Below are 24,842 nucleotides of genomic sequence, written 5' to 3' on the forward strand. Positions count from 1 at the left end.
TTCTGAATTCTACAGGTGCTTCAAAATTCTACATGTCCAGAACTAAAGTCTTTTCCCCACTTCAGTTCTTTATCCCCTATTTCCAAACTCAATGATACCACCACCCAACCTTAGTCACACAGATGGGGGTTCAGCCTCCGCCTCCTACTTCTTCCTTACTTCCCAAGGTCAAGTCTTGCTGGTAATTTCCTAAATACAATTAGAACTTATTTCCTCCCTTCATTTATACCTTATTTCAGACCCCTTTCTTCTTGCTATTACCTGGTCTAGAAGTTACGAAATTGCTCTTCGGTGGAACCAGTTGTTAGACATTCTATTAAAAAAGGACTCTAGGGTCAAATAGCTTTGAGGATGGCTGTGTACCATACGCCTGCTGTGACGATCCAGAATGAACATTAGCCTACAGCAGCCCCGAGAAGCTGTACAGTAAAGGAACCTGATTAACTTTACTTAAGCCAGGTTCTCCCTTCTGCCGGCCTATAAACCTTTCAGTAGGGACAGGAGAGGAGGTGGCAGCGTGAAAATCCCACTTGAAAATATAAAGCACTGCTCCTCAGAAGAGTGGGGCATAATTATCTCCAGGCTTCTTCAGATTCCTCATCCATACTGACGTCAGTGGTCTAAAATGCCACCCGAACTTGTCCTTTCCATTCTTAGCTATTTTCTGAGGAAACCAGCTCCACGCACATGGTTGGTTAAGACATGCTCTCCTCCTCCTCGCTGCCTCCTTTAGGGGCACTTGCCGCTGCCTGGGGACACTGCACTGATCCTCCAGAGCCTGTGCCTGTGGCTCTGTAACACACCCCTCGCACACTCACGGCTCTGGACTTCCGCTGTCCACTCTGCCTTGAGTATCCTTGCCTTTCACCGGTTGACTCACCAGTTTCTCACGAGTCCTTTAAGACTTAGCTTAGGGACTGCCCCTTTTGATGACTTTTCTTTGCCTCACGGCTCCCCCTCTTCTTCCACAAACACTGACTAAACGCCCTGAATATGCCCGTCACAGCAGGTCACGTGCAGGATGAGACATCTGCTGTGCGTCTTCCCCTCTGACTCCACTGCTAAAGGGCCAACACTACATCTTGCTCATTGTTTCACTCCTCTAACACTCAACCCATGACTAATGAACTAACTAGTACTGTAGTAGCCCTCTTAGTAACAATCAGGCAGGACCTTCTACAAGAAATCTGACACTCCAGCTTTTCTCTGATCTCACCTTTCACTCTGATTGAACTAAAGACTTATCTGTACATGTTTTACCAGGGAGACATAATTTAATCCAGAGATGTGTCATCACATACTCTTACATACTCTGCCGTTTAAAAATTCTGCTCACAATGGGGGAAGGAGACAGGTGTGCTTTCTGACAGCCCCACTGTTTTTGCACTTCTAGTGGTCACTGGCTTCTCTCTGTGCCTTCCTTAAACCCTTCTTAACAAGGGAACAGGATAACAAAGTAATTAAGAGCCTGGTTACAGCCTATGTGTGAACAGAAACATAAACAGGGACATAGAGAATAGACTAGCGGTTGCCAAGGAGGAGGGGGTGGGAGAGGGTTGGATTGGGAGTTTGGGATTAGCAGATGCAAACTGGTGTATATACAGGATGGATAAACAAAAAGGTCCTACGTGGGACTTCCCTGGTGGCGCAGTGGTTAAGAATACGCCTGCCAATGCAGGGGACATGGGTTCAAGCCCTGGTCCGGGAAGATCCCACATGCCAGAGAGCAACTAAGCCGGATGTCACAACTACTGAAGTCCAGGCACCTAGAGCCCGTGCTCTGCAACAAGAGAAGCCACCACAATGAGAAGCATGTGCACCTCAACTAGAGGAAGCCCGAGTGCAGCAACAAAGGCCAAACACAGCCAAAAATAAATACATACATGCATTTATTTTTAAAAAGTGCATGTATTTAAAAAAAACCCAAAAAGTTCCTACTGTAGAGCACAGGGAACTATATCCTATATCCTGTGATAAACCGTAATGGAAAAGAATATGAAAAAGAATGTACATAAATGTGTAACTGAGTCACTTTCCTGTACAGCAGTAATTAACACAACACTGTAATTCAAGTGTATGTCAATAAAAAATAAAATTTAAAAAAATTGCCAGAAAAATAGTCACATAAGGGGAACTTCCCTGGTGGTCCAGTGGTTAAGACTTTGCCTTCCAATGGAGGGGGTGAGGGTTCAATCCCTGGTCGGGGAGCTAAGATCCCACATGCCTTGAGGCCAAAAAACCAAAATATAAAACAGAAGCAATACTGTAACAAATGCAATAAACACTTTAAAAATGGTTGACAGCATAAAAAATCTTTAAAGAAAAAATTCACATAAATCAGAAACAAATGAAAGATAATAAAGTCCATACATTAAAAAAAAAAAAAAGGGGCTTCCCTGGTGGCGCAGTGGTTGAGAGTCCGCCTGCCGATGCAGGGGACACGGGTTCGTGCCCCGGTTCGGGAAGATCCCACATGCTGTGGAGCAGCTGGGCCCGTGAGCCATGGCCGCTGAGCCTGGCGTCCGGAGCCTGTGCTCCACAAGGGGAGAGGCCACAACAGTGAGAGGCCCACATACAGCCAAAAAAAAAAAAAAAAAAAAAAAAAAAAAAAAAAAGAGCATGGGTTCGGGTCACATTGCAACTTCCCACTTACTTATAGCTGTGTAATTCTGGGCAACTCACATAATGTCTCCTCAGACTGTTCATCTATAAAATGGGGATGGTAAGAGTTCCCTACCTCAGAGCGTTGCTGTAATCCATAAACACGGTTAAGTGCCTTGGTAAATGTTTGAGGCTCTCTGGTTATTATGAATTAAAATATGTCAATGGCTTCTGGCCGTGTGATTTATAATAGTTTGATGTTTAACCAAATGGTAAAACTATTCCATTTATTATTCCCATCTCTTTTTAACCCTTAGCCTGCTTTGTTGTTTATGTTTTCTGCCACCACAGAGTGCTAGTTCCAGGAGAGTAAAGGCTTTATTTTGTTCACTGCTGAAAGCAACAGCACCCAGAAAAGTACTGTACATATGAAGCCCTCAGTAAACACTAGCTGAATGAATGGTGCAAAGTGTTACAAGGAAAAGTACACCCAAACTTTCATTATAATAAAAAAGTATAGATAAAAAAATCTTTCTCTAATGGCTTCCAGTCAAGTAACTGAAAACACCATATGCTATAATAATAACATAAGTAATTTATGAAAATTTGAAGGCAAAAACATAATTTTAAAAGATTTAGACCTACGTTAGGTGTGATAGAGTATGGATGCTTTCTTGAAATTCACAATCAGATCCAAGAGTATCACTTTCAGACTGTTCTAGTACACTGAGTTTACTTTTAGTTGTCTTTGATGACACAGTCACTATTCTACTCTCTTTCTTAACAGAAATGTGTTTTCTCGAAGACTCACTTTTAATTGGTTTATTAACCAAAGAATTATTTTGCCCAATTCCTTTGCTTTTCTGCTTTACAGGTGAGTCAGAGCAGGAATGCAGGTCCTTCCCAGGTTGTTTCTTAGCAGAGTAGTTTTTGGTCTATTCACCTGCTTTGCTCATTTTCTCTGAAGAAGACCTGCTATTTCTAGATAATTCCTCTTCTTTTCTTTGACTTCCAGTTCCAGAAATGACGTCTGCTGAAGGAGAATATGTTCTAGCAATGAAATCTTCAAAAGACTCCTGCCGCTGCTCTGTGACTGGGACCCCCAGGTTGTCTTTGGAAGTTTCTAAGGCCTCCTGAGTAGACGCTGGGACACGGAAGGAGTCGAGAGGCAAAGGAATCCTAGCATCACCTGTAATTTTCGGAAAGTGGAGGGGAAGACAAAAGACAAGACAAAAATTCAGTGATGAACAAAGCCAACCATTAAAAAGTAGAGTTCAAAACTTCAATGTTACTCTGTAATCTTATTATTAACACAGTCAATTGATTAATCAGAAGATTTCAGAGCCAGTTTTTTTTGTAATTATATCTTGCCAAGTGATTCTCAGCTTAACCTAGCTATATCCAAGGCTATGTCCGCTACGTTTTCAGACTTTGGTGATTGGGGTAGTTATTACCCATTTCCTTTCCCTCACTAAAAATAAAACCCTATTCTGTAGGATAATTAATGTCTTTTCTATCCTCCAGGCACATGTAAACCGTATATAGTTTGTGACCAGACTGTGTTCTCAAGCTGTCAGTTCCCAAGACCACTCTGAGATGGGCTGATGGGGGCTCCAAGTAAGGCTAGAGGAAAAGCTGACAGGTTTTCCCCTCCCATTCCCATAACCAGGTGATTCACTCTAATATGTTACCTATTAGCTATGTCTGGACTACTTATTTTAAAAATTATATCAGTATGTGTACCTTCATTAGTGTTCCTTCATTGTAAGCTGACTGCATACAAATAGAAACCTAGATAAAATATGAACAGAATAGACATTTATACAATTTAAAATCTGGATATATTTTCTCTAATGTCTTCTTTCTTCATTAAGGATAGTTTGCTTTAACTCATAAATTTTCTCAAGAACTTCCAGTCTCCTTATTTACAAAAGTACAGTATCATGAAATGGGCCCACATTTACTAATCTCAGATTTCGAAAGGATTCCAGAGTCTTCTAGCTCCCGGGCATGTGAACTATTAGAGACTGATCGTTATTGTTTTCTCGCTGACTTGGTCATTTCCTTTTTGCTAATCACTCTTAGAATCATTAAGTGCTGTTCTGTCCATTTACTTGGCTATTTTGCATTTGTTATGGGGCACCCTGTTTTGATTCTGATTTTCCTTCTTCAAGTGCCTTCTTTTCTTCTTTAGGTGGACTACTAACAGGAGAATTCATCTGGGGACGACCTAGTAAATGAAAATCTGACTGATCTATACCAGCCATTGTGGCCAACTGCCCAAGGCTAGACGAGAGGAGGAAAGGAGAAAAGACAAAGGTTATTATAATCACAGAAGAGCAGTTTAGATTTCCCCAGACTTACAATCATGAAATACTTCTAAAATCTTTTTTTTTTTTTTTTTTTGCGGTACACGGGCCTCTCACTCCTGTGGCCTCTCCCATTGCGGAGCACAGGCTCCGGACGCGCAGGCTCAGTGGCTATGGTCACGGGCCCAGCCGCTCCGCGCCATGCGGGATCCTCCCAGACCTGGGCACAAACCATAGCCCCTGCATCGGCAGGCGGACTCTCAACCACCCCGCCACCAGGGAAGCCCTACTTCTAAAATCTTAAAAGCTAACATCCTACTCCAGACTACAAGCCTCTCTCTCCCCCAAATCCTCAGCCATTTCCAGATTCATCCTCTAGGAGACATCCCACTGTCTCACTAGAAGCTTCAATATGTTCCATGCACCCTGTCCACTGCCTGTCACACCTCCATTCCTACACTTCTTTACCACCTTTCCTCCAGTTTCCAAGAATGTGTTTGTTCCTTCCTTCCCAACACCAACACCAATTCATTCACTGACAAAACACCACTCCATCAACTATCAATCTCCACTTCCCTCTTTCAGCAAAATTGCTCCCGGTTGAGAACCACTGACCTATATCTCCCCTGCAGATTAATAATCATTTTTATGTCTAAGGCAAAGATAACTTTAATTCAAACTTATCAAACAAGCAAAAGAAGTGAAAGATAGGAAAATTCTTATGCATTCCCGACTATTTTCAATGAAAACTGCCTTTAATTTAGTCTTTACAAAACAACTATACCTACTAATTACTCTGTCTACAGGTTACTCTTTTATAATGGGCTCCCCACTCTACCAAAGCAGGCTTCCCTATTTGCATTTCTTAAAAAATTTAATTCCTCATTTTAAAATGTCAACTATATTACCTATAATTACACTAAATTTGGCTAAATATAGCCATGTAAGTGATGAAAATTGCTCCAGTTCCTCAGCAAACTACCATTAGAGTCGCAAAGAGAAGAATGCCATGAAGAGAAATGAACTAACCCAGCATCTTTAAGGAGAACCAGGAAAGCATGGAACTTCTGAAAAGAATTCTCAGTGCTGCCCCAAACACCTTCATCATCCAGGATCATGCTTGTCAATGAGTGGGCATGAAGGGCTTCAGACAAAGAGAAAGTTGTGTTTCTTAACTGGGCATTTTCATGTTCCAGCTATACAAGAAGACTGAAAACGTCTGACATGATTTTTTCTCATTGTCATCAAAAGTAGTCTTGCCTTGGGCTTCCCTGGTGGCGCAGTGGTTGCGAGTCGCCTGCCGATGCAGGGGACACGGGTTCGTGCCCCACTCTGGGAAGATCCCACATGCTGCGTAGCGGCTGGGCCCGTGAGCCATGGCCGCTGAGCCTGTGCGTCCGGAGTCTGTGCTCCGCAACGGGAGAGGCCACAACAGTAAGAGGCTCACATACCGCAAAAAAAACCCCAAAAAACAACAAACAAAGAAAAAGTAGTCTTGCCTAGTTTCAAGGAACAAAACTAAAACACTCAAAATGTAATTATTTTATAATTAATGTAACCCTCCGCCAGTAAAGACAGAGACCATATCACATAATAACCAAAGCCCACAGGCACCCAACAAAGTTTCTTATATAACACTTAGGTGGTATATAAATAAACCCAAGTTACCGTTTTATTAATGATCTTTCACAAAAGATCACATTTCTAACTGGTTCAATTCATAATGGAGCCTCATTCCACATTAGAAAATGACCTGCTTTAAGTTTCCCTTAAATTAGAAAGTGAATTATAGAATCTGATTTGAACAAAACATATTACAACTCTGATGAATGTTAAGAATTAACTTTAGTGAGTAAAATATCTAATGCTTACGTTTAAAAGTCCTAAATCATACCCAACCCAATTTATTAAATGTACGATCACCAATATTTTCTTTGGCTTCTTGAACATATTCACCCCCGTGCACTCTTCCCCTTCCGCTCAGCATCTACGCACTTAAAACCCCCTGTAAGCTCAACTCTCGTATTTCTCAGAAAGGCCGTTAATGTTCATGATGCCCCTTTTGCCTTACATGAGCAGGTACTCAACATTTATTGAATGAGTGTCTGCCAATCCACTGGATGCACTTTTAAAAATTCCTCCCTACACTCACCCTGTGATAAATTATATTTAGATAGAACTTTTTAGATTATGCCCTGCTTTCATGCACATTACCTAATGTAATTCTCATAGTATATATTTTTATCTTTCATTGCATTCTTAGAAATTTTCCAATATCTTAAATTTATTTAAATGATTCACTTTCCTAATTCATTGCCAGGAGAGTCTCATCATGTCTTTTATGTTACTGTATATACAATACATGCACAGAAAGTGCCTTCTTGCATCAAAGAATCATGAACAGGAAATAAGCTAATGTCATATAAAAGCACACACACACACACACATACACAAAACCAGATTTTCACATCTTTAAAAACATGCTTTCTGGAATATAGATCATATGATCACTAAATACCAGTAAATGCAAAAGTCCATATGATACCACCGATTTGCAACATATTACAGTTTTAAAGCTTACAAAATATGTGTATATGGCTTAAAATCAAATCAAAATAAAACCAAAACACTCTCAAAAGCAGATGAAACGTGTTTACCTCACTGACTCGTCTATCAGCCTTCAGTCTTATTACTCTTTCCTCCTTTAACTGCTTTAGGCACTCCTCCAGGGTTTCCTAAACAAACAGAGTCAATATTATAAGTAATTCATAGTATAATATCCAAAAGCCTTTCCAGCTATTGGTCTCATCAGGATTTAGGGGCAGAGCCAGAAGTGAACTCAGATTTTAGTCTGCTACTGGTCATATTATACCATGCCAGTGAAATGAATGATCAAAATCTATCAAATTTGCAAAGATTTATTTAAATTCCACTCTTTCCAACATAAATTTGTGGCAGCCCACCATAAAAGGCATATGCATATAACATAGTAAGTCAGAAATAAGAAATTACGACCAAGAAAGAAAAATTCTATTTTTATTTGTGGGTCTCTTTATAGCAGGAAGTCCTATTAACGAACCTGCTTAGCATACCTGAATTGCATAATTGCAGATTCAAAAGCATGTTTTAAAAAAGTAATCACTTTTAAAGCAATTTACAGTCAAGCACTGTTCCTGGAGTTCCCTGGGTATTAAATAATCGAATCATCAAAACCCTAAGAGGGGGCTTCCCTACTGGCACAGTGGTTAAGAATCCGCCTGCCAGTGCAGGGGACACGGGTTCGAGCCCTAGTCCAGGAAGAACCCACATGCCGCAGAGCAACTAAGCCTGTGCGTCACGACTACCGAGCCTACGCTCTAGAACCCACGTGCCACAACTCCTGAAGCCTGCGCGCCTAGAGCCTGTGCTCCGCAATAAGAGAAGCCACCGCACCGCAACGAAGAGTAGCCCCCCGCTCGACGCAACTGGAGAAAGCTGGCGAGCAGCAACGAAGACCCAACGCGGCCAAAAATAAATTTATAAAACAAAAAACCCTACAAGGAAAGAACGATCACTAACTCCATGTTATTTTACAGATGAGGGAAACAGAGGCAGAGAAGTAGAGTAAGTAGAGCAGCACAGCCAAGGTCACACCACTAAGTAGCAGAGCCACACTGTGGACTCAGGAAGCTGGCTGCCATTCCTGCTCACGGCGGTGGTAGTCTTCCCTTCACCAAGGTCACTGAAATAAAATGAACACTGATAAACTATCTTAGGAGTTTTAGGAGCTAAGACACTTCGGTCCTTGAAGTGGGGACACTGCTTGCAATAGGCAGAATTCTGACAGAGCCTCCAAGATGACCACTTACTGAAGTACACAAACCTTCCACTTATCCAATCAAACTCTAAATGTAGGTGCTGTAGTGAAGGGATTTTGCACATGGAATTAAGGTTCAAAATCAGTTGATCTTTTAAGATAGGGAGATTACTTTAGGTGGATGTGGCCTACTCAGGCACCCCACGAAAAGGACCTGAACTCTTCCTGAATTGAAGTACAAAAGGGACAAGAGGGAGACTCTCCATTGCTGGCTCTGAAGAAGTCCAATGCTGCGGCAGAGAAGGCAAGCGAGAGGCCTCTAGGAGCTGAAACTCTCCCCCGACTGACAGCCAGCAAGGAAATGGGGACCTCTGTCCTGCAACTCCAGAATCTGAATTATGCCAACAAGCCGGAAGAAGCCTGTAGGCATTCTTTCCCAGAGCCTCTGGACGCTAACACAGCCAGACTGACATCTTGATTTCAGCTCTGTGGCCCACACAAACTATGGTGAACATCCAACGTTTGGGGCTCAATATCTTACACTTAAATTTCACGTGCTTTAACACTCTCAGGAGGGAACCCACATGTTCCCGTGTGTATCTGAGCAGGAAGCCCAGTCACGCTGTGCCTGGACTTCTGACCTACAGAACTCTGAGCTAGTCAAATAGGTATTGTTTTCAGTCAGTAAGAGTGTAGTAAAAGAATTAATATTCTACTCAACCTCCAGGTTCGTGAACAAAATAAATGATTGTCATTGTTTTAGGCCACTGTTTTGGGGTGGTTTCTTACGCAGTGATAAACAATCATAATACCTATACTTATGAAAACAGTAAGGTATATTTATACATGTTAACTGCTTTGAACAATCACTTAAAGAATGAGGAACTCTATTACCTGCCATCATTGGGAGAGGAGCTGGTATCACTTTCTGGAGAGTAGCTTTTGGTACCTAACAACAATCCTACATCAGGAGTTTACCCTAAGGAAATCAAAGATGTGGGCAAAGATTTATCTACCAACATGATGTCATAAGATTGTTGATAACCAAACCCTAGAAGAAAGCTAAGAGCCTCCGAATTGGGACTGGTTTAAATAAAAAGAGCTCATCGTCTGAAGGAATGCTCTATGAAGCCACTAAGAATGACAAGAGGTCTCAACCAGAGTTCATGAATGGGCTTCAGGAGTGCTACATTCAAAATATATCTGTGCGTTTTTCCTGGGAGATGATGCATAAGCTTAATCAAATTCTCTGATGTAGAAGAGTAGTTAGTGACATGGCAAAATATTTCTGATACTTTTTTAAGACAAAAGAACAGATTAGGTGTGTGTACATGCAGAGGTGGCTTTTATTTCCTTCAAGAAGTTATTCATTGTTTTCAAACATTTGCTCAATGAACATATATTTTTATATTCAGAACATGTTTAAAAAATTGACAGTCTAAGAACTTCAAATTCTTTAATGTTTCATTACTAAAGCCAGTCAAGTTTTCAATGGGGAAAAAGGGGAAAAAATTGCAAAATTCCTCTACTTTTAATATAATGGTTTAGTCAATCTTCTAAAACTGATTTCAAAGAAATTCTAAACAAATAAACAAAAAAACAAAAAACCCTCAGCACGGTCAGAGGAAAGTAGACTAAAATTCCTGACTGGTTCTAAATAGCACATCAAAGTGCAATTACATGCAACAGTTTCTCCCTCTAATGGAGGGAATTAGAACACAGTGTTCAATTTTTGTGAAAAAGTGTACCCTCCTCCTACAAAATATTCAGAATTCATGTCCCTTACATGGAAATATGGAACCAAAAAAGTTAGAAAGTAAAATTGCTTGATATTCTATTACTTAAGTAAGACTAATGATAAGGCTTTGGAATAATTTTCCTTCCTTCCATCTGCTCTCCATTCCACCCTTCTGTACACCAGCTAGGGTGATTTTTCTGGGGCAAAGCTCCCATCATATTGGATATCAAATTTTATGTTCAACTTTTCTCCATTTAACATTGTAATCAATCATTTCTCATATAATCAGGGGATTCATAACCTTGATTTTTTTGTGTGGGCTACAAAATATTCCACTGAGTGGGTTTACTGCTTAACCATTTTACAGATTTAAATTCTTTCCAACTTTTCAGTATTATCAGACAAAATAACCGTTTTTATGCATGAAGGCTTTTTTCCATATTGAGAATAACATTCTTACAATAAATCCATAAAAATGAGTTTGAGATCAAAGCAAATTAACATTTTTAAGGCTCTGAGGTACCTATCTCCAGACTTCTTTCCAAAAGATTTCTGAGATTTTACACTGCCATCAGCGATGTATCACTTGGTATATAACCTCTACTGTAACTGTTGGCTTACTTCCTCACTTAGAGTGCAAGTTATTTGAAGATAGGGGGTGTATTTTATTAAGTGTTTATCCCCAGCACCTGTGCCTAGCACAACGTAGACGGTCAATAAATAATTGCTTAATAAGGAAAATCCCTGCCACACACGTACATATAAGATGTACGTGTGTGAAAGACAGACTGTGTGTTTTTCTCTAACTGGATAGATGAAAACTTGTCATCTTCTTTAATGTGCAATTTTTTTGCTTATAATTAGTAATTAAATTTCTCTTTTAGATTATATTGTAAATATTCAGATTCTCTGAGGCAAATGGGCCTGGCACTACCCATTAGCTACATAACCTTGGACAAGTTGTATAACTCTAGGCCTCAACTTCCTCATCTATAAAATGGACATAAGCTCCCATATTACAGAGCTCTTGTGAGAATTACATGAGTTAAAACACATATAAAATTAGAAGAGTGCTTGGTACATAGAATATGTGCAATTAATGCTGAATGAATGAACATGCGAATGCAAACAGTAGTGAAGGGCTTCAAATGAAACGGTCTCATCCCACTCCCACATCCAGCACTCAAGAAGCGACCGATTCTTTACGCAGTTTTTAATTGTAAAATACGATATGGGTACTGAGAAGTGCACAGAACAAAACTGTCAATGTGACAAATAAAAAGAGAATACTTACATAAGCACTACTCGAATCTGTCAGCATCGCAAAAACCCCCCATATCCTTTTCTCATCACAAGCTCCTTCCCTCTTCCCGGTTAAACACCAACCTCATTTCTTGACAGTCATTTCCTTTAACCTGCATGCATCCCTAACAAAAGAGTTTAGTTGTGTCAACATCTAACTTTATGTACAGGATCATAGTATATGAAGTCTTTTCTATCTTATTTCTTTCTCTCAACATTGGTTTAAAAAATTCATCCACATTGCTGCCTGTAGCTCTAGTTCATTCAATTTTATTGCTGGATAGTTTTCCCACTGTACAAATACACATCATTTATTTAATTTTTGACTCTTAATGGACATTTGGTTTGTTTTCAGTTTGTGCTAATGCAAATCATGGACAGGAATCCTGCTGTACCCGTTATTCTGGTGCATTTACACAGGGCGGGGGTGAGGGCTGCTGGCTCACAGGCTATTTATATACCTCCAGTTGATGGAGAGTGCTAAATGCTTTCCAAAGTAGTTGTGTCGATTTATACTCCAGTATAAACAGGGTAGAAGATTCCCATAGTACTTCAGGTCTACAATACCTGATACTACCAGACTTTTTATTTATGTATTTGTCAATCTGATTGACATGTAGTTTCCTTGGTTTTGACTCACTTTTCACTTATTACTTCATGAAGTCGTACACTTTTCTGTGTTTACTGGCTGTATGGATTTCCTTTTTTATGAGGTTTACATCAAATATTGTTATTTTTTATTATTTTATTATTATTATTTACTTTTGGCTGTATTGGGTCTTCGTTGCTGCGTGCAGGTTTTCTCTAGTTGCGGCGAGCGGGGGCTACTCTTCATTGCGGTGGCTTCTCTTGTTATAAAGCACAGGATCTAGGCGCGCAGGCTTCAGTAGTTGTGGCACGTGGGCTCAGTAGTTGTGGCTCACGGGCTCTAGAGCACAGGCTCCGTAGTTCTGGTGCACGGGCTTCGCTGCTCCGTGGCATGTGGGATCTTCCCGGACCAGGGCTCGAACCCGTGTCCCCTGCCTTGGCAGGCAGTTTCTTAACCACTGCGCCATCAGGGAGGTCCAACTATTGTTATTTTGAATTCTTCTCCATGTCCAAGTAATACTCTTACATGACTATTTTCTCACTAAATTGGAGGCGTTATCAGTTCACTTTCTAACTTACTAATAAGTAAGGGTTTAGTTCCTCTACACTCTTTCCTATGTCCACACTGCTCAGTAAAGTTATGTCATCATGAGTTATTCCACTGCTCATGATCTCTTTGACTTGTAGTCATATACTTAAAAACCTACATTGTTGATCAACTAGAAGCTCTCTCAACGTCACGCTTTGTAAAATGAGGACATTCTTACCATCTTCCCTTTTTTCTACCTCCTGTCTACCTTCCAAACCCAGCTGTTACGTTGTCAAAGTTGAAATTTATATTCTGTTCTATGTGCAGTTAAGTCTTCTGTTACTTGAGAGTCAGTACGGAGTAAGGTTTAAGAGAACAGGCAGAGAGCCTAAACTCAAAGCCTCGATCCAACCTTAAATTAGGTACAGCCTGGGCAAGTTCCTTCCCTGACTTAGCTTCCTGCTCTCAAAAGTGGGAATGATATTAGCACCAACCTCATAAGGCTATTCAGAGGATTAAATGAGTTAATATATGCAAAAACACTTAGAGCCTAATATATGCTAAGTACATACTAGTACACAATACATTTCAGTACATACCAAGTTAATACTAATACATACTAAGTATAGTTTACTTTAGTTATTTGTGATTACATGCAAGTTGGCAATAAAAGCTGCAAACCAAGACAGTATTGCCATTATTACAATGAAATTAATATTGCCCACTGCAGATGTACTGTGTCTCTGTGTATAGACTATACCTCGTTCCATACTGTGCCAGTGTCACTGCCCTTGTGCAGGGTGACCACATACCCCAAGCCGCCTTGGGCTGTTCCAGTTTATACCTGTTGTCCTGATGTTACAGCATTAGAATGCCTCCTTACACTATTGAAGTGTAAGGAGTTTGGACAAGTTCCGGTTTGGACAACAAATTATATAGGTGGTCATTACCCCTGTGTGTCACTGAAAAGGGGGACATCTATAGTGTCAAGTTGAAGTGGATTCTTCCCTTCCTCACCAATAGTAGGTTAAAAATCAACCATAGTTCAGTGTGCTTCAGCTTTATGTCCGTATAGCCTTTTCTCCTCTGGAGTTCAAGTTCCTTCTCCTCTTCCTCTCCATCCTCCCTTCCAACAGTGCCTAACACCTAGTAAGTACGATATGCCTCAAGGTGTTTCTAAGCTCTCAATCACACAATCAATAGAAGCCTCTCCACTCTAGACTAGCTGCAATCTGCACTGAATCCCCTATTACCTTCCTTCTTGGTTTATTGCCTCATTTTGCTGGATTATGTCTATAAATAGCTTAAGGTGTAGCATAGGAGGTCAATTTTTCAAATTTCTTTGGGTACAAAATATCTTCTTCAGCCTCCACTTATGACTGATAGTTTGGCTGGATACAAACCCCTAGGGTGAAAATTATGTGCCTGAAAAACTTTGGAGGTATCTTTCTAATGCCTTCCAGGATCCATGGTGCTCATGACAAGTATGATAAAGTCAGATTGTAACCTTTTTTTTTAGGTGACCAGTATTTTTCTCTCTGGAATGGATGTATCCTCTCAGTATTTTATTCTATTTTAATTTATTTTTTCAGTATTTGAAAGTTTCACAATGAAGGGTGCCTAGGTATGAGTCTATTCTTACTCATCTTGCATAACTATTTTCAATCTGAGGCCTGATGTCTACTTTCAGCTGTGGGGAATTTTGTTGCCCTTTGACAGCTTCCCTCCATTTTTTTTCTGGGTCTGGACTTTCTAATAGTAACATGTGGGATCTCCCAGATGCAGCCTCTCTAACATATTTCTATCACATTTTCCATTGTGTCTTTCTTTTTTATATACTGAGAAATTTTTTAAATTCCTACTGAATTTATTTCAGCAACCATATTTTCATTTCCAGGAGACCTCTCTTGCTTTCTGACCATTCTCCTTTTCATTAATACCCTAGTCTTATTTTATAGTTGCTAGCTCTTTTTAAACCTCTCTCAGGATGCTAATTAGGGTTTTTTCTTAAATTATTCTGTGCCCTAAATTGTCCCTGGTCCTACTAGGATATGTTTGCACTCTTTCCCCCTCTCTCATGTTGTAAGCTTTACTCAACTAACAGGCAAATGACAGTTATTTTCTATTTAAGAATGAGCACAGAAAGCTCCCTGAAGTCAACGATTGATTGGCTTCTTATGCAGGAAGAAGCGGGGAGTAACTGTAACAGGATCTCCCCCAAAAACAGTTTTCTAGGGTGTAAAAACTCACAGTAGCTGCCCCAGTTCTCGCCAGTTTCACTGTCTTCAAAATGAAATCATCTCATTTCAGGAGGGTTAGGGCGGGGCAGGGAGTCCACTCCTCCAAACACATCCCTTCAATGAGCTCCCCTATTGGTCACACTTTTAACTAACTCCACCCTCTCTCCTACATGCGCACCTGAGCATGGGGCTACTTTTTCAGGTGGGGTCAGAATCCTCCTCAGTTGCACGTGGTCCCTGTGCATATTCTAGGTGATGCTTTTCCTCTGTTCTACTGCTTCAGTTTCACACTCTTCCACCTGTCTTCTTTCAAAACTATGTTGAAATCTCTTGATAGTTGTGTGCATATATACTTAAACACTTTGATACCATCATTGTAGTGTCTTGTCAAAACAGAGAAGAGCTAAAAGGGTTCTCAGTGCATTCTGAATCTGCTATTCTGTGGTCCCAGTGTTTAAACTTCTTGGACTTCCCCACTGTCTATTACTGCTTTTACAAATACAATCTCATGGTCTATTCGTGAAGGAAATGAATACACCACATCTAAAATAACAAGGAATGCGGGTTAGATGCTCTAGGGTCTAGTCATACTCTGCCATTTACTAATAAACCACTTACGTTCTACAAATTGTAGGTGCGCATTTATAAAACGAAAGGGAGTAACTCTACATGAACTATAGATTTCTCCTACTCTAACATTTCATAATTTTCTAAGTTATTTTCTTAAAATTTCTCTATATTATCATTAATTTTAATTAAAAAATAAAAATCTAACTTTCTCTTTTGAAAATCAAAGAGTAGTTCCCGTAGTCCTACAATAATGGGATAATTAGTTCTGAAACCTGTCAAGTGTCATGTTTCATACGAAGAGAAAATCATATTAAATAATTTTAAAAAATTAAACATGGACTTTGTAGCACAAAGACAAGGTCCCCCCCAAATGGTGTTCCTTTATTTACTAGAAATGTTCAGCTCTGCATTAAAGTTGAAATAAAATAAATATATTAATTTTGAGGTGCAAAAATTTCTTATAAAAATCAATTTTTCTTTTCTGTCCATACAAACAAAAGTATGGAATGACATTAGAGGTCAGGTTTATTTGGCAATAGAATGTAGCTTCTTGATATTTTTGATTTTAGGAAAGGAGAATATCAACATCAAAACTTTTTTCAACTTTACTTTTATTTAAAATGAGGCCATATTTTCCTCTTATAAAAAGAGAGTTCAACTAGAACTGTCTATTTTCTCATCTGTAAAACAAGAGCACTGAATCAGCTGACTGTATTCATTCAGAACTCAATTTCCTTATCTTATGATCACTAAGCTTCTCCCTAAATCTAAAATACTAAGCTTCTAAGCAAAGAAAAATATATTACTAACGACATGTTTTGATTTTAGTTTCTTAGAGTTCAAATGTCCACCATTCACCTTGGTCTAAGCTTAAGGAACCATTCAAGGGGATACAACGCAGATGGGAGGAGAAAACAGAACCCTCACACAAGCTGTGCTGTGTTGCAATCAGCCTTCCGTTTGAAAAATAATCTTCTCTAGAGCTTTAAAGTGATAACTTTGTACCTGCAATGCTTCTTGTTTCAAACGGATTTTCTCTGGCTCCTCCTGAACACGTTCTGAGGAATCATCGACCTCTTCGATTTCTGAGGAGGAAGGACTCTCTACTGTCACAGTCACAGGAAATTCTGATGGACCTGAGTGTCACAAGAAGAAGATAGGAAACCACAGAGTTGTTACACTAAAGTGCAAAGAAAGAAGACAAGATTGTATAAAAGACAACACAAGCCAGATACCAAATATCCAAATATTAGAGGACATTTAACAAAAGTGATCTGAGGTATCATTATTTATAAATGTCTCTCACTGCTCTTTAGTGTAAAACAGGCAATGACTAAGTAAAAGTACAGGAACTTATTTTTGCTATGTTACTGTACAGACCTCTGTTGTACGTGGTTAGGATTAGTAATAGGAATTGCCCATATTATTTTATTACGTTTCTTTCACAGAAGCCAAGTGAAGATCCAAGGTAAACATTTTTTCTCAGATCAACTTTATACTGCAAATGAAAAATTTATTCTTCACCATCAGACAAAAACAGTCTGGAAGAAAATGTAGTTTTTCAGAGGAAAATACATCAGTAAAGGGACTGATGAATAATCAGGAAGTCAACATATCTAAGCTGTGAATAATAGACATTAGAATTTAAAAAAATAAATCACATACACATACACAACTAAAACTGACCCATCAAAAATTTCATCTTCTCACCACCCTTAAGCCAAAACTAGGGCAACAATTCTCCCAGCAAGCTTCACTGCCACTGCAATGTTGTTCAATAGGACATTTCCAAACATTTAAAAACTGACCTGGCCACAACCCCATAAAAGTCTACAGATCATAAAGAACTGTGCTGGGATTATAAACCACGCAGAAGACAAGTCACTAGGACATCATTTTGACAACAAGCAGCAAACCCTGCAGCATAGGAAAACCCTAACAGGAGAACGAGGTGCACACCCCTCTCTCTGGGAATGCAAGGCCAGGACTGACACCCAAGATGCTCTTCTCTCAACCTCAGCAGTGGTGCCTTTCACAGAGCAACTATGCAGTCTCCCAAGACCACTGGGAAGGAGAGTCTGATACTGACAGTATTAGCTTGCCACGAGGCCATAAGCGAGGGAATGTGTGTGGTCTTGGTGAGAGAGCAGAGGTTTGGGAGATGTTGCTTTATATTGGCTTTCAGATCAGGAATTTGTACATATAGCCCGCAAACAACGTTTCTTGAAAACGTGAACATTCTTGAGTATGACAGCTCCATGTGAGGGGTCAGAAATGGCAGTCAAGTTCGTTTCACTGGGTAACAGCTGATTTGCGGACTGGAAAACAGGCTTCCTTGTTTACAGACATCACCACAAGGCTGCCAGGTGTGCACTAAATCCACACAACTACACAGTTGCATTGGGAGAGCGACCAAACATGTTTTACATGGATTTATTTCAGAGAGGGAAATGCTTCATGTAAGGCTCTGTCAGTTTAAAAAGCAAGAAGAATGACCATCCACCTTTCCCAATTCAAGCCCTATATATCATAAATATGATAGCTACACACCACCAACTGATTACATACATCACGAGCTTTGATGAATAGAAAGCCCCTAAAAAGATAGCAACAAAACGAAGTTAGATCTTCATGTAAATACATCACCAGTTAAACCCAGTTAATACAACTATTTAGTAGTATGAACAGTATCCATACAGAATTGTGTATAAAAATAAATAAGCTCAAAACAAGGACCTGGAGGGCTCTGCTACAGAGAAAACAGAACAGAATTCAGCCTACTGGCTTGGTAATCACTCTCTGAACTGCTGAGAGGCCCCTTCAGCTCCTATGTTCAGGATGGTTGAGATTTCAGTCTCTCTTCTTTAAATGGTGATATTAATCGTTCTCTAATTTACCCCCCTGTGTGAGGAGGATGGACCTGCGATTAAGTGTCTCAGGAAGAAGACAGGAAACCACAGAGCTGTGAAACTCAAGTGCAAACACTGGGGATTCAACACTATAGTTTATGCAACAGCAATTCACATTACCATTTGCAAAAAAGTAGTCGGTTGTCCAGTGGGGATTAGAAACATCCATTTAACATGAGCAACTGAACAGATATTTTACACAGGAACTACTTCAAGTACTATTTAAAATCAATTCTCTTTGTTTTCTTAAGCAATTGTTAATCCCCAATTTCCTGATTACTACCAAGTAAGTCACCTGAAGATCATCTAGAGCCATCTATTTCACTTAGCAAGCCTAAAGCTATAATTCAACCATTTTATTTACTGTTCTGTGACAAAAATTACTATGAACAGCTATCCCCTGGATAAGAAATCAGCTAATGCTAGTTTGACTCACTAAATCTGATTTACTGAGTTAATAAGCCAGTTGATTTAGAATAGGTCTAATGCACATTTTTCATCCATTCTGCATTAAACTATTTCCCATGCCTAAAATGTCTTTTTTCCCATTCATACGTATCCAAATTCCTACTTCTGTGCTGTAGGGCTTCGCTCAACTACACCTGCCTTTAATCAAACTTCTCTCACATGCACAATTGGTGATCATTTTAGTCTCCTCAAGACTCCCACGGAGTTACCTCTGTTGTGACACCTGAGAAACAACTTGAAACTCCCAATTACTTTTAATTTTTCTTCCTTAGAGGGCTCATTAGGCAGAAGCCATGTGTGAGTTACCTTTTTTCCTCTACACAAAATACCAGAGACCACCCACATAATACAAGTTCCAAAATAAAGAACTCTAAATGACTGAAAAAGACAGGGAATGCAAACAGGTTACCTGTTGCTTTTTGCACTTTCTGCAGGACACAATGGCCGGAAACCAGACACTCCAGGTGGTAGCGCTTCAGGAGGGTAACATTCTTTACCAGCAGAGTATTTCCTTCCATTACTTACAGGCTTCTTTGCGGCCAAGACTACGTTTGACAAAGCATGAAAAGAAGGAATCAAGATGCACCAAAGGTCTACAGAGCAAATGTCACACGTGCACACGTCGAAAGGAATCAAAAAGGCACTTGACAACGATGCCAAGCCCATTAAAAAGAGGATCGGTTTTGTACAAAGGTTTTCCATAAGCCAGCATTTTTAAAAAACATAAGTTCTCTACAGTAACAAGTTATTTTAACTAAAACAAAAGTATTGAGATGTGCAGAAATGCAAAAATAAAAGTTTAAAAAAAATCCCAAAGTATGATACATTTTATGTATCATGCAGAAACACTCAAGTTTCCTGAATCTTAGGACACCTTTGGCATTTCTGAATCTCAAGGACACAGAAACACAGATACACCCATGACTTCTGCCAAACAGAATCTTCAGAAGTAGACCAAAAGTTAAATTTAAGATGAATTTTTCTATGTAAAAACAATACAAGTTATAAGGCTGCAAGTTGCTGGGGGGTAGGTGAGTCAATTTTACCCTCCTATAAGCCTGTCAACCTTCACTGCTCCTTTGATTTCATATAGAAAACGCACAAAAAAACAAATGAAACCCACTGGATGAAAGAGTGAAATGTGGAGACTTACCCTATATTTCAGTAGTAAAGAGGCAAGTATCTTTATAGGAAACATTTGGTTGCAAAAACTAGACCTACGTGTTAATATTTTACTTAGAACAAGCCATATATTAAAATTCACATTTAAATATTTAATTTGAATTTACTGAAAACAAACATCATAGGTTAAAATGGTTATATTTATCCTTCAAAGCTACTATATTTTATGTTATTTTATTTATTTATTTTAATAGATCTTGATTGGAGTATAATTGCTTCACAATTCTGTGTTAGTTTCTGTTACACAACAAAGCGAATCAGCCATATGCATACACATGTCCCCATATCCCACCCTCTTGAGCCTCCCGCCCACCCTCCCTATCCCACCCCTCTAGGTCATCGCAAAGCACCAAGCTGATCTCCCTGTGCTATGCTGCTGCTTTCTACTATATTTTAGCAGCATTAGGATGCAGGGTAAAATGGAGTGTATTCGGTAATATAGGACAAATATTTCATAGAGTGTAGCTTATTGATAATCACCACACGATCCTCTGTGATTTACATGCCTCTTAAAAATATATAGGAGGGCTTCCCTGGTGGCGCAGTGGTTGAGAGTCCACCTGCCGATGCAGGGGACACGGGTTCGTGCCCCGGTCCGGGAAGATCCCACATGCTGCGGAGCGACTGGGCCCGTGAGCCATGGCCGCTGAGCCTGTGCTCCGCAACGGGAGAGGCCACAAAAGTGAGAGGCCCGCGTACCACACACGCACACACACACACAAATATATATATATATATATATATGTATTAAAATTTTTTAAAATTACACTTTTCTTGTTAGGAGATTAAAAAATTTCTAATAAAAGTTCCCATCTTTTATTAGGCATACATAAGTACAATATAAATGGGACACAATTCACACCATTATTTCACCCCTATACTCCCCTGGATCTAGGTATATACCCAGATACTGATTTGGCTTACCTCTATGTCTCCAAATAACTGAGGCAAATACAAAAAAAAAAGCCCAAGAAATAAAATTACTCTTAAAAGAGCTCAATGAGCTTGTATACTGCAGTTACATTTCCACTTTGTTTAATCATGCTAACTAAAAAAAAATGTTTAACTGTTCTCATTCCATGATGCCCTATTATTCTGTACTAATTCTACAGAATTCCAAATATGTTGTACATATACATGTTTTATTTATATATCCTTCCATTTCTAATATCATAGCAAAAGTCAATGTAGCTATTTTAAGAATGCTTTACATAGGATATAAATTTTTAATAATAATATCTAATTAGTGTGATATCACAAATCTTAACTTCTTTGAATGTACTATTTGATTATTAAAATATCACTCTCTTTAGCGGAGGGGGTAGCGGAGGCGCGCGGGAGAATCCATGTCCTTCTTAGAACCGTTCCCTCTAAATACTTTTAAACCAACAGCTCTTGGCGAAAGTCTTCATCCCTTTAAGGCTAAGTTCTCGCGAGACAACAAGACGCCGGATAGCTTAATCGCACGTTGTGCCTGCGCGCGCTGGGGCAGCTCGCACTTCCGCCCGAGGCGTGTTGCGACTCACAGCAGCTGCCGGTCTCGCGTGGTGACGCAGCTGTTTTTTCTCGGCTAGGTCTGCTGTAACGGACGGAGGCCGCCTGAGCTGCGGAGTTGCAGAATCTGGCGTTCGGAGCTGCGGTTCTTGGCGAGATTTCGCGTTGCCCGTCCTCAGCCGTTTCACCGATAATCAGCGGATCGCTTTGCCAAGTGCCGGGAAGAACAAAGGAATTCGGAAGGAGACTCTCGGCTCCCGGCCGCCTTTCTCTGAGTGGCTTCGTTTCCCGCTCGCGCCTGTCCGGAGAAACTGGACTTATAACCGTCACTGGATTGTAAGTACCCGAGGCGAAGAGAGCTCACTACGCCCCGCTTTTTGCGTATCTTTGTTCCGGGAGAGTTTGTGGATTGGGAGTATCTGCTGAGCCTTACTTTCTGTGCCGAAAATCATTCCGTAGGAGCCGCCATTTGCTTTCCCTGCGTTGTCCTGCAGCGGCAGGACAACCTCTATCTAGAGGTTGGAACTTGGCATTGCAGCTAACAGATTTAAATGGACCTGAGTAAGGCAATGCGTCATTAACGACTGGTATTGTCACAGCATATTTAGAAAGACTTGGAACTTAATTCCGAATAGACGCTTAGTTGCTCTTCTACCTAGAACTCTTTGTAATTAAAGACGTCAATTTATAAAGAACTGGCCTTTCTGTTGAAATAGCTGAAATTTTTTAGTGCAACAAGTGGTTATTAGAGAAAAACTGAGTCACAAAGAAGTAAAGATGAGTAAGAGCAAAGATGATGCTCCTCACGAAGTAGAGAGCCAGTTTATCTTACGCCTACCTCCGGAGTATGCCTCTACTGTGAGGCGGGCGATACAGTCTGGTCATGTCAACCTGAAGGACAGACTGACAATTGAGTTACACCCTGATGGGCGTCATGGAATTGTCAGAGTGGACCAGGTCCCATTGGCGTCAAAATTGGTAGATCTGCCATGTGTTATGGAAAGTTTGAAAACCATTGATAAAAAAACCTTTTACAAGACAGCTGATATCTCTCAGATGCTTGTCTGTACAGCTGATGGTGATCTCTATCCTCCTGTTGAGGAACCAGTTGCCACTGCTGATCCCAAAGCAAGCAAGAAAAAGGATAAGGACAAAGAGAAAAAGTTTATATGGAACCATGGAATTACTCTGCCTCTAAAAAATGTCAGAAAGAGAAGGTTCCGTAAGACAGCAAAGAAGAAATATATTGAGTCTCCAGATGTGGAAAAAGAAGTAAAGCGGTTGCTGAGCACAGATGCTGAAGCTGTCAGTACCCGTTGGGAAATAATTGCTGAAGATGAAACAAAAGAAGCAGAAAGTCAAGGCCTTGATATCTCTTCCCCAGGAATGTCTGGCCACAGGCAGGGCCATGACTCATTAGAACATGATGAGCTTCGGGAGATATTCAATGACCTCAGCAGCAGCAGTGAAGATGAAGATGAGACACAGCATCAAGATGAAGAAGATATAAACATCATTGACACTGAGGAAGATCTGGAAAGGCAGCTACAGCACAAGCTAAATGAGTCAGATGAACACCACCAAGAAAACGAGGGAACTAATCAGCTGGTTATGGGAATTCAGAAACAGATTGATAACATGAAAGGCAAGCTCCAAGAGACCCAGGACAGGGCAAAGCGACAGGAGGATCTCATCATGAAAGTGGAGAACCTGGCTCTCAAGAACAGATTTCAGGCTGTGCTGGATGAACTGAAACAAAAGGAAGACCGAGAAAAGGAGCAGCTCAGCTCTTTGCAAGAAGAGCTAGAATCACTCCTAGAGAAGTGAGGAGAGTTTTGATACTTAATTTCATTCCTGACAGTGGTCAGCCTTGAAAGAAAAACTTTGTTTTCATCACCTGGACTAGACAGTAAAACTTTGCAGTAGTTCCCAGTTTCCTCCACTGCCTTCTATTGGATTTGTTTTATAATTGTGAATTTCTATCTCATTTGTTTTTTGGAACCACTTCGGTGGGTGTTTGTCCTGTAGTAAGTAGGAATGTATAGACAGATAAATGTAGGGAAGTTGTAGGATTAGTGGAGTGAACAGTTCAGTTTGGTAATTAATCACAGCTTCACTGCAGGACTTTGCTGCTGTTTCTCCGTTTACCAGAAGCTGCCATTGCTACTCTGTAATGCCATCTGAGATAAATTAGTAGATTCTAGTTTGGTGGCAGTGAAGTTTGTTTACATACGTTTTCCCATGCTGTAGCTATTTTCCCAGTTATTCAAAGCAGTTTTCCACATTTTGCATTGCAAATCATTTCATAAAGTTGTTTTAACAATAAATAAAAGCAAGTAATTTTCACCTTAAAAAAAATAAAATATCACTCTTGAAATAACAATTGGCAGACGATCATAAGCTTTTTTTTGACTTCATAAACACTCTTAACAACTTATTTAATACACTATTGTCCAAGCAAGTTGATTAATAGAGAATCAAAAACATACAACTTGAAGTAGAAAAAAAAAAAAGCTGTATTTATGAAGATGTTTACAATAGTTTATTTGAGGTTATTTCCAATTTTTCACCAATTTAAAAAATTGACCTACTCAATGAAACCATGTGAATGCAATGTTAAAAAGTATAACTATGAATCACAGAATTTAAATTTAGTATGAAAAGATAAGAATGGCAAATTATATTGAAGCTATGTGGAATTATGTTTATAGACAGCAGGAAGAGAAAATTAAAATGTAAATATTGCTTGATAGGATAATGGGATTAGAGGTGGTCTTTTAAATTTTTCATTTTTATGCTAATACCTTTATAAAACCCAAAAATCTTCAAACAACACATTTTTTAAAAATTGTGGTAAACGACACAAAACAGAAAATTTATAATTTTAACCATTTTAAAGTGGACCGTTCATTGATATGAAGTCAACAAATTTTTAAAACTTTCAGAGGGCACCTGAATAAAAGATGTGTTGTCCACTGGTGATTTTAATGTATCTGGTATATAACTAAAGTCACCACAAAACCCTTTCTGGGAAATTGGCAGATCATAAACATAAAAAATTTATTTTGCTTTTTATTAAACCTTATTGTTTTGCTGTTTCAATATTCAAATTTACT

General features: G+C 39.6%; 1 protein-coding gene and 1 pseudogene across 2 annotated transcripts in view; one reads left to right on the forward strand and one right to left on the reverse strand.

Annotated features, from left to right (window-relative positions):
- Nucleotides 1-2,603: 2,603 nt before the first annotated feature.
- Nucleotides 2,604-24,842, reverse strand: part of LOC308610703 (centrosomal protein of 78 kDa-like) — a 30,400-nt pseudogene continuing 8,161 nt past the window's right edge. Inside the window, exons 6-14 of the transcript in view lie at nt 22,160-22,238; nt 21,700-22,055; nt 19,460-19,704; nt 18,220-18,269; nt 16,679-16,809; nt 7,568-7,645; nt 5,940-6,106; nt 4,716-4,887; nt 2,604-3,806 (exon numbers count right to left, since the gene is read on the reverse strand). The product of the transcript in view is annotated as a centrosomal protein of 78 kDa-like (transcript). The remainder of the gene's footprint in view (nt 3,807-4,715; nt 4,888-5,939; nt 6,107-7,567; nt 7,646-16,678; nt 16,810-18,219; nt 18,270-19,459; nt 19,705-21,699; nt 22,056-22,159; nt 22,239-24,842) is intronic.
- LOC308610705 (transcription initiation factor TFIID subunit 7-like) lies at nt 22,333-24,419 on the forward strand. Its single transcript, XM_081259745.1, has one exon. It carries the CDS (start codon nt 22,504-22,506, stop codon nt 23,551-23,553), a length of 1,050 nt encoding a protein of 349 aa, XP_081115871.1. The 5' UTR covers nt 22,333-22,503; the 3' UTR covers nt 23,554-24,419.

Source organism: Mesoplodon bidens, assembly GCF_964165515.1.
Source record: "Mesoplodon bidens genome assembly, contig: HAP1_SCAFFOLD_205, whole genome shotgun sequence".
In the NCBI taxonomy this organism is placed as follows: Eukaryota; Metazoa; Chordata; class Mammalia; order Artiodactyla; family Ziphiidae; genus Mesoplodon; species Mesoplodon bidens.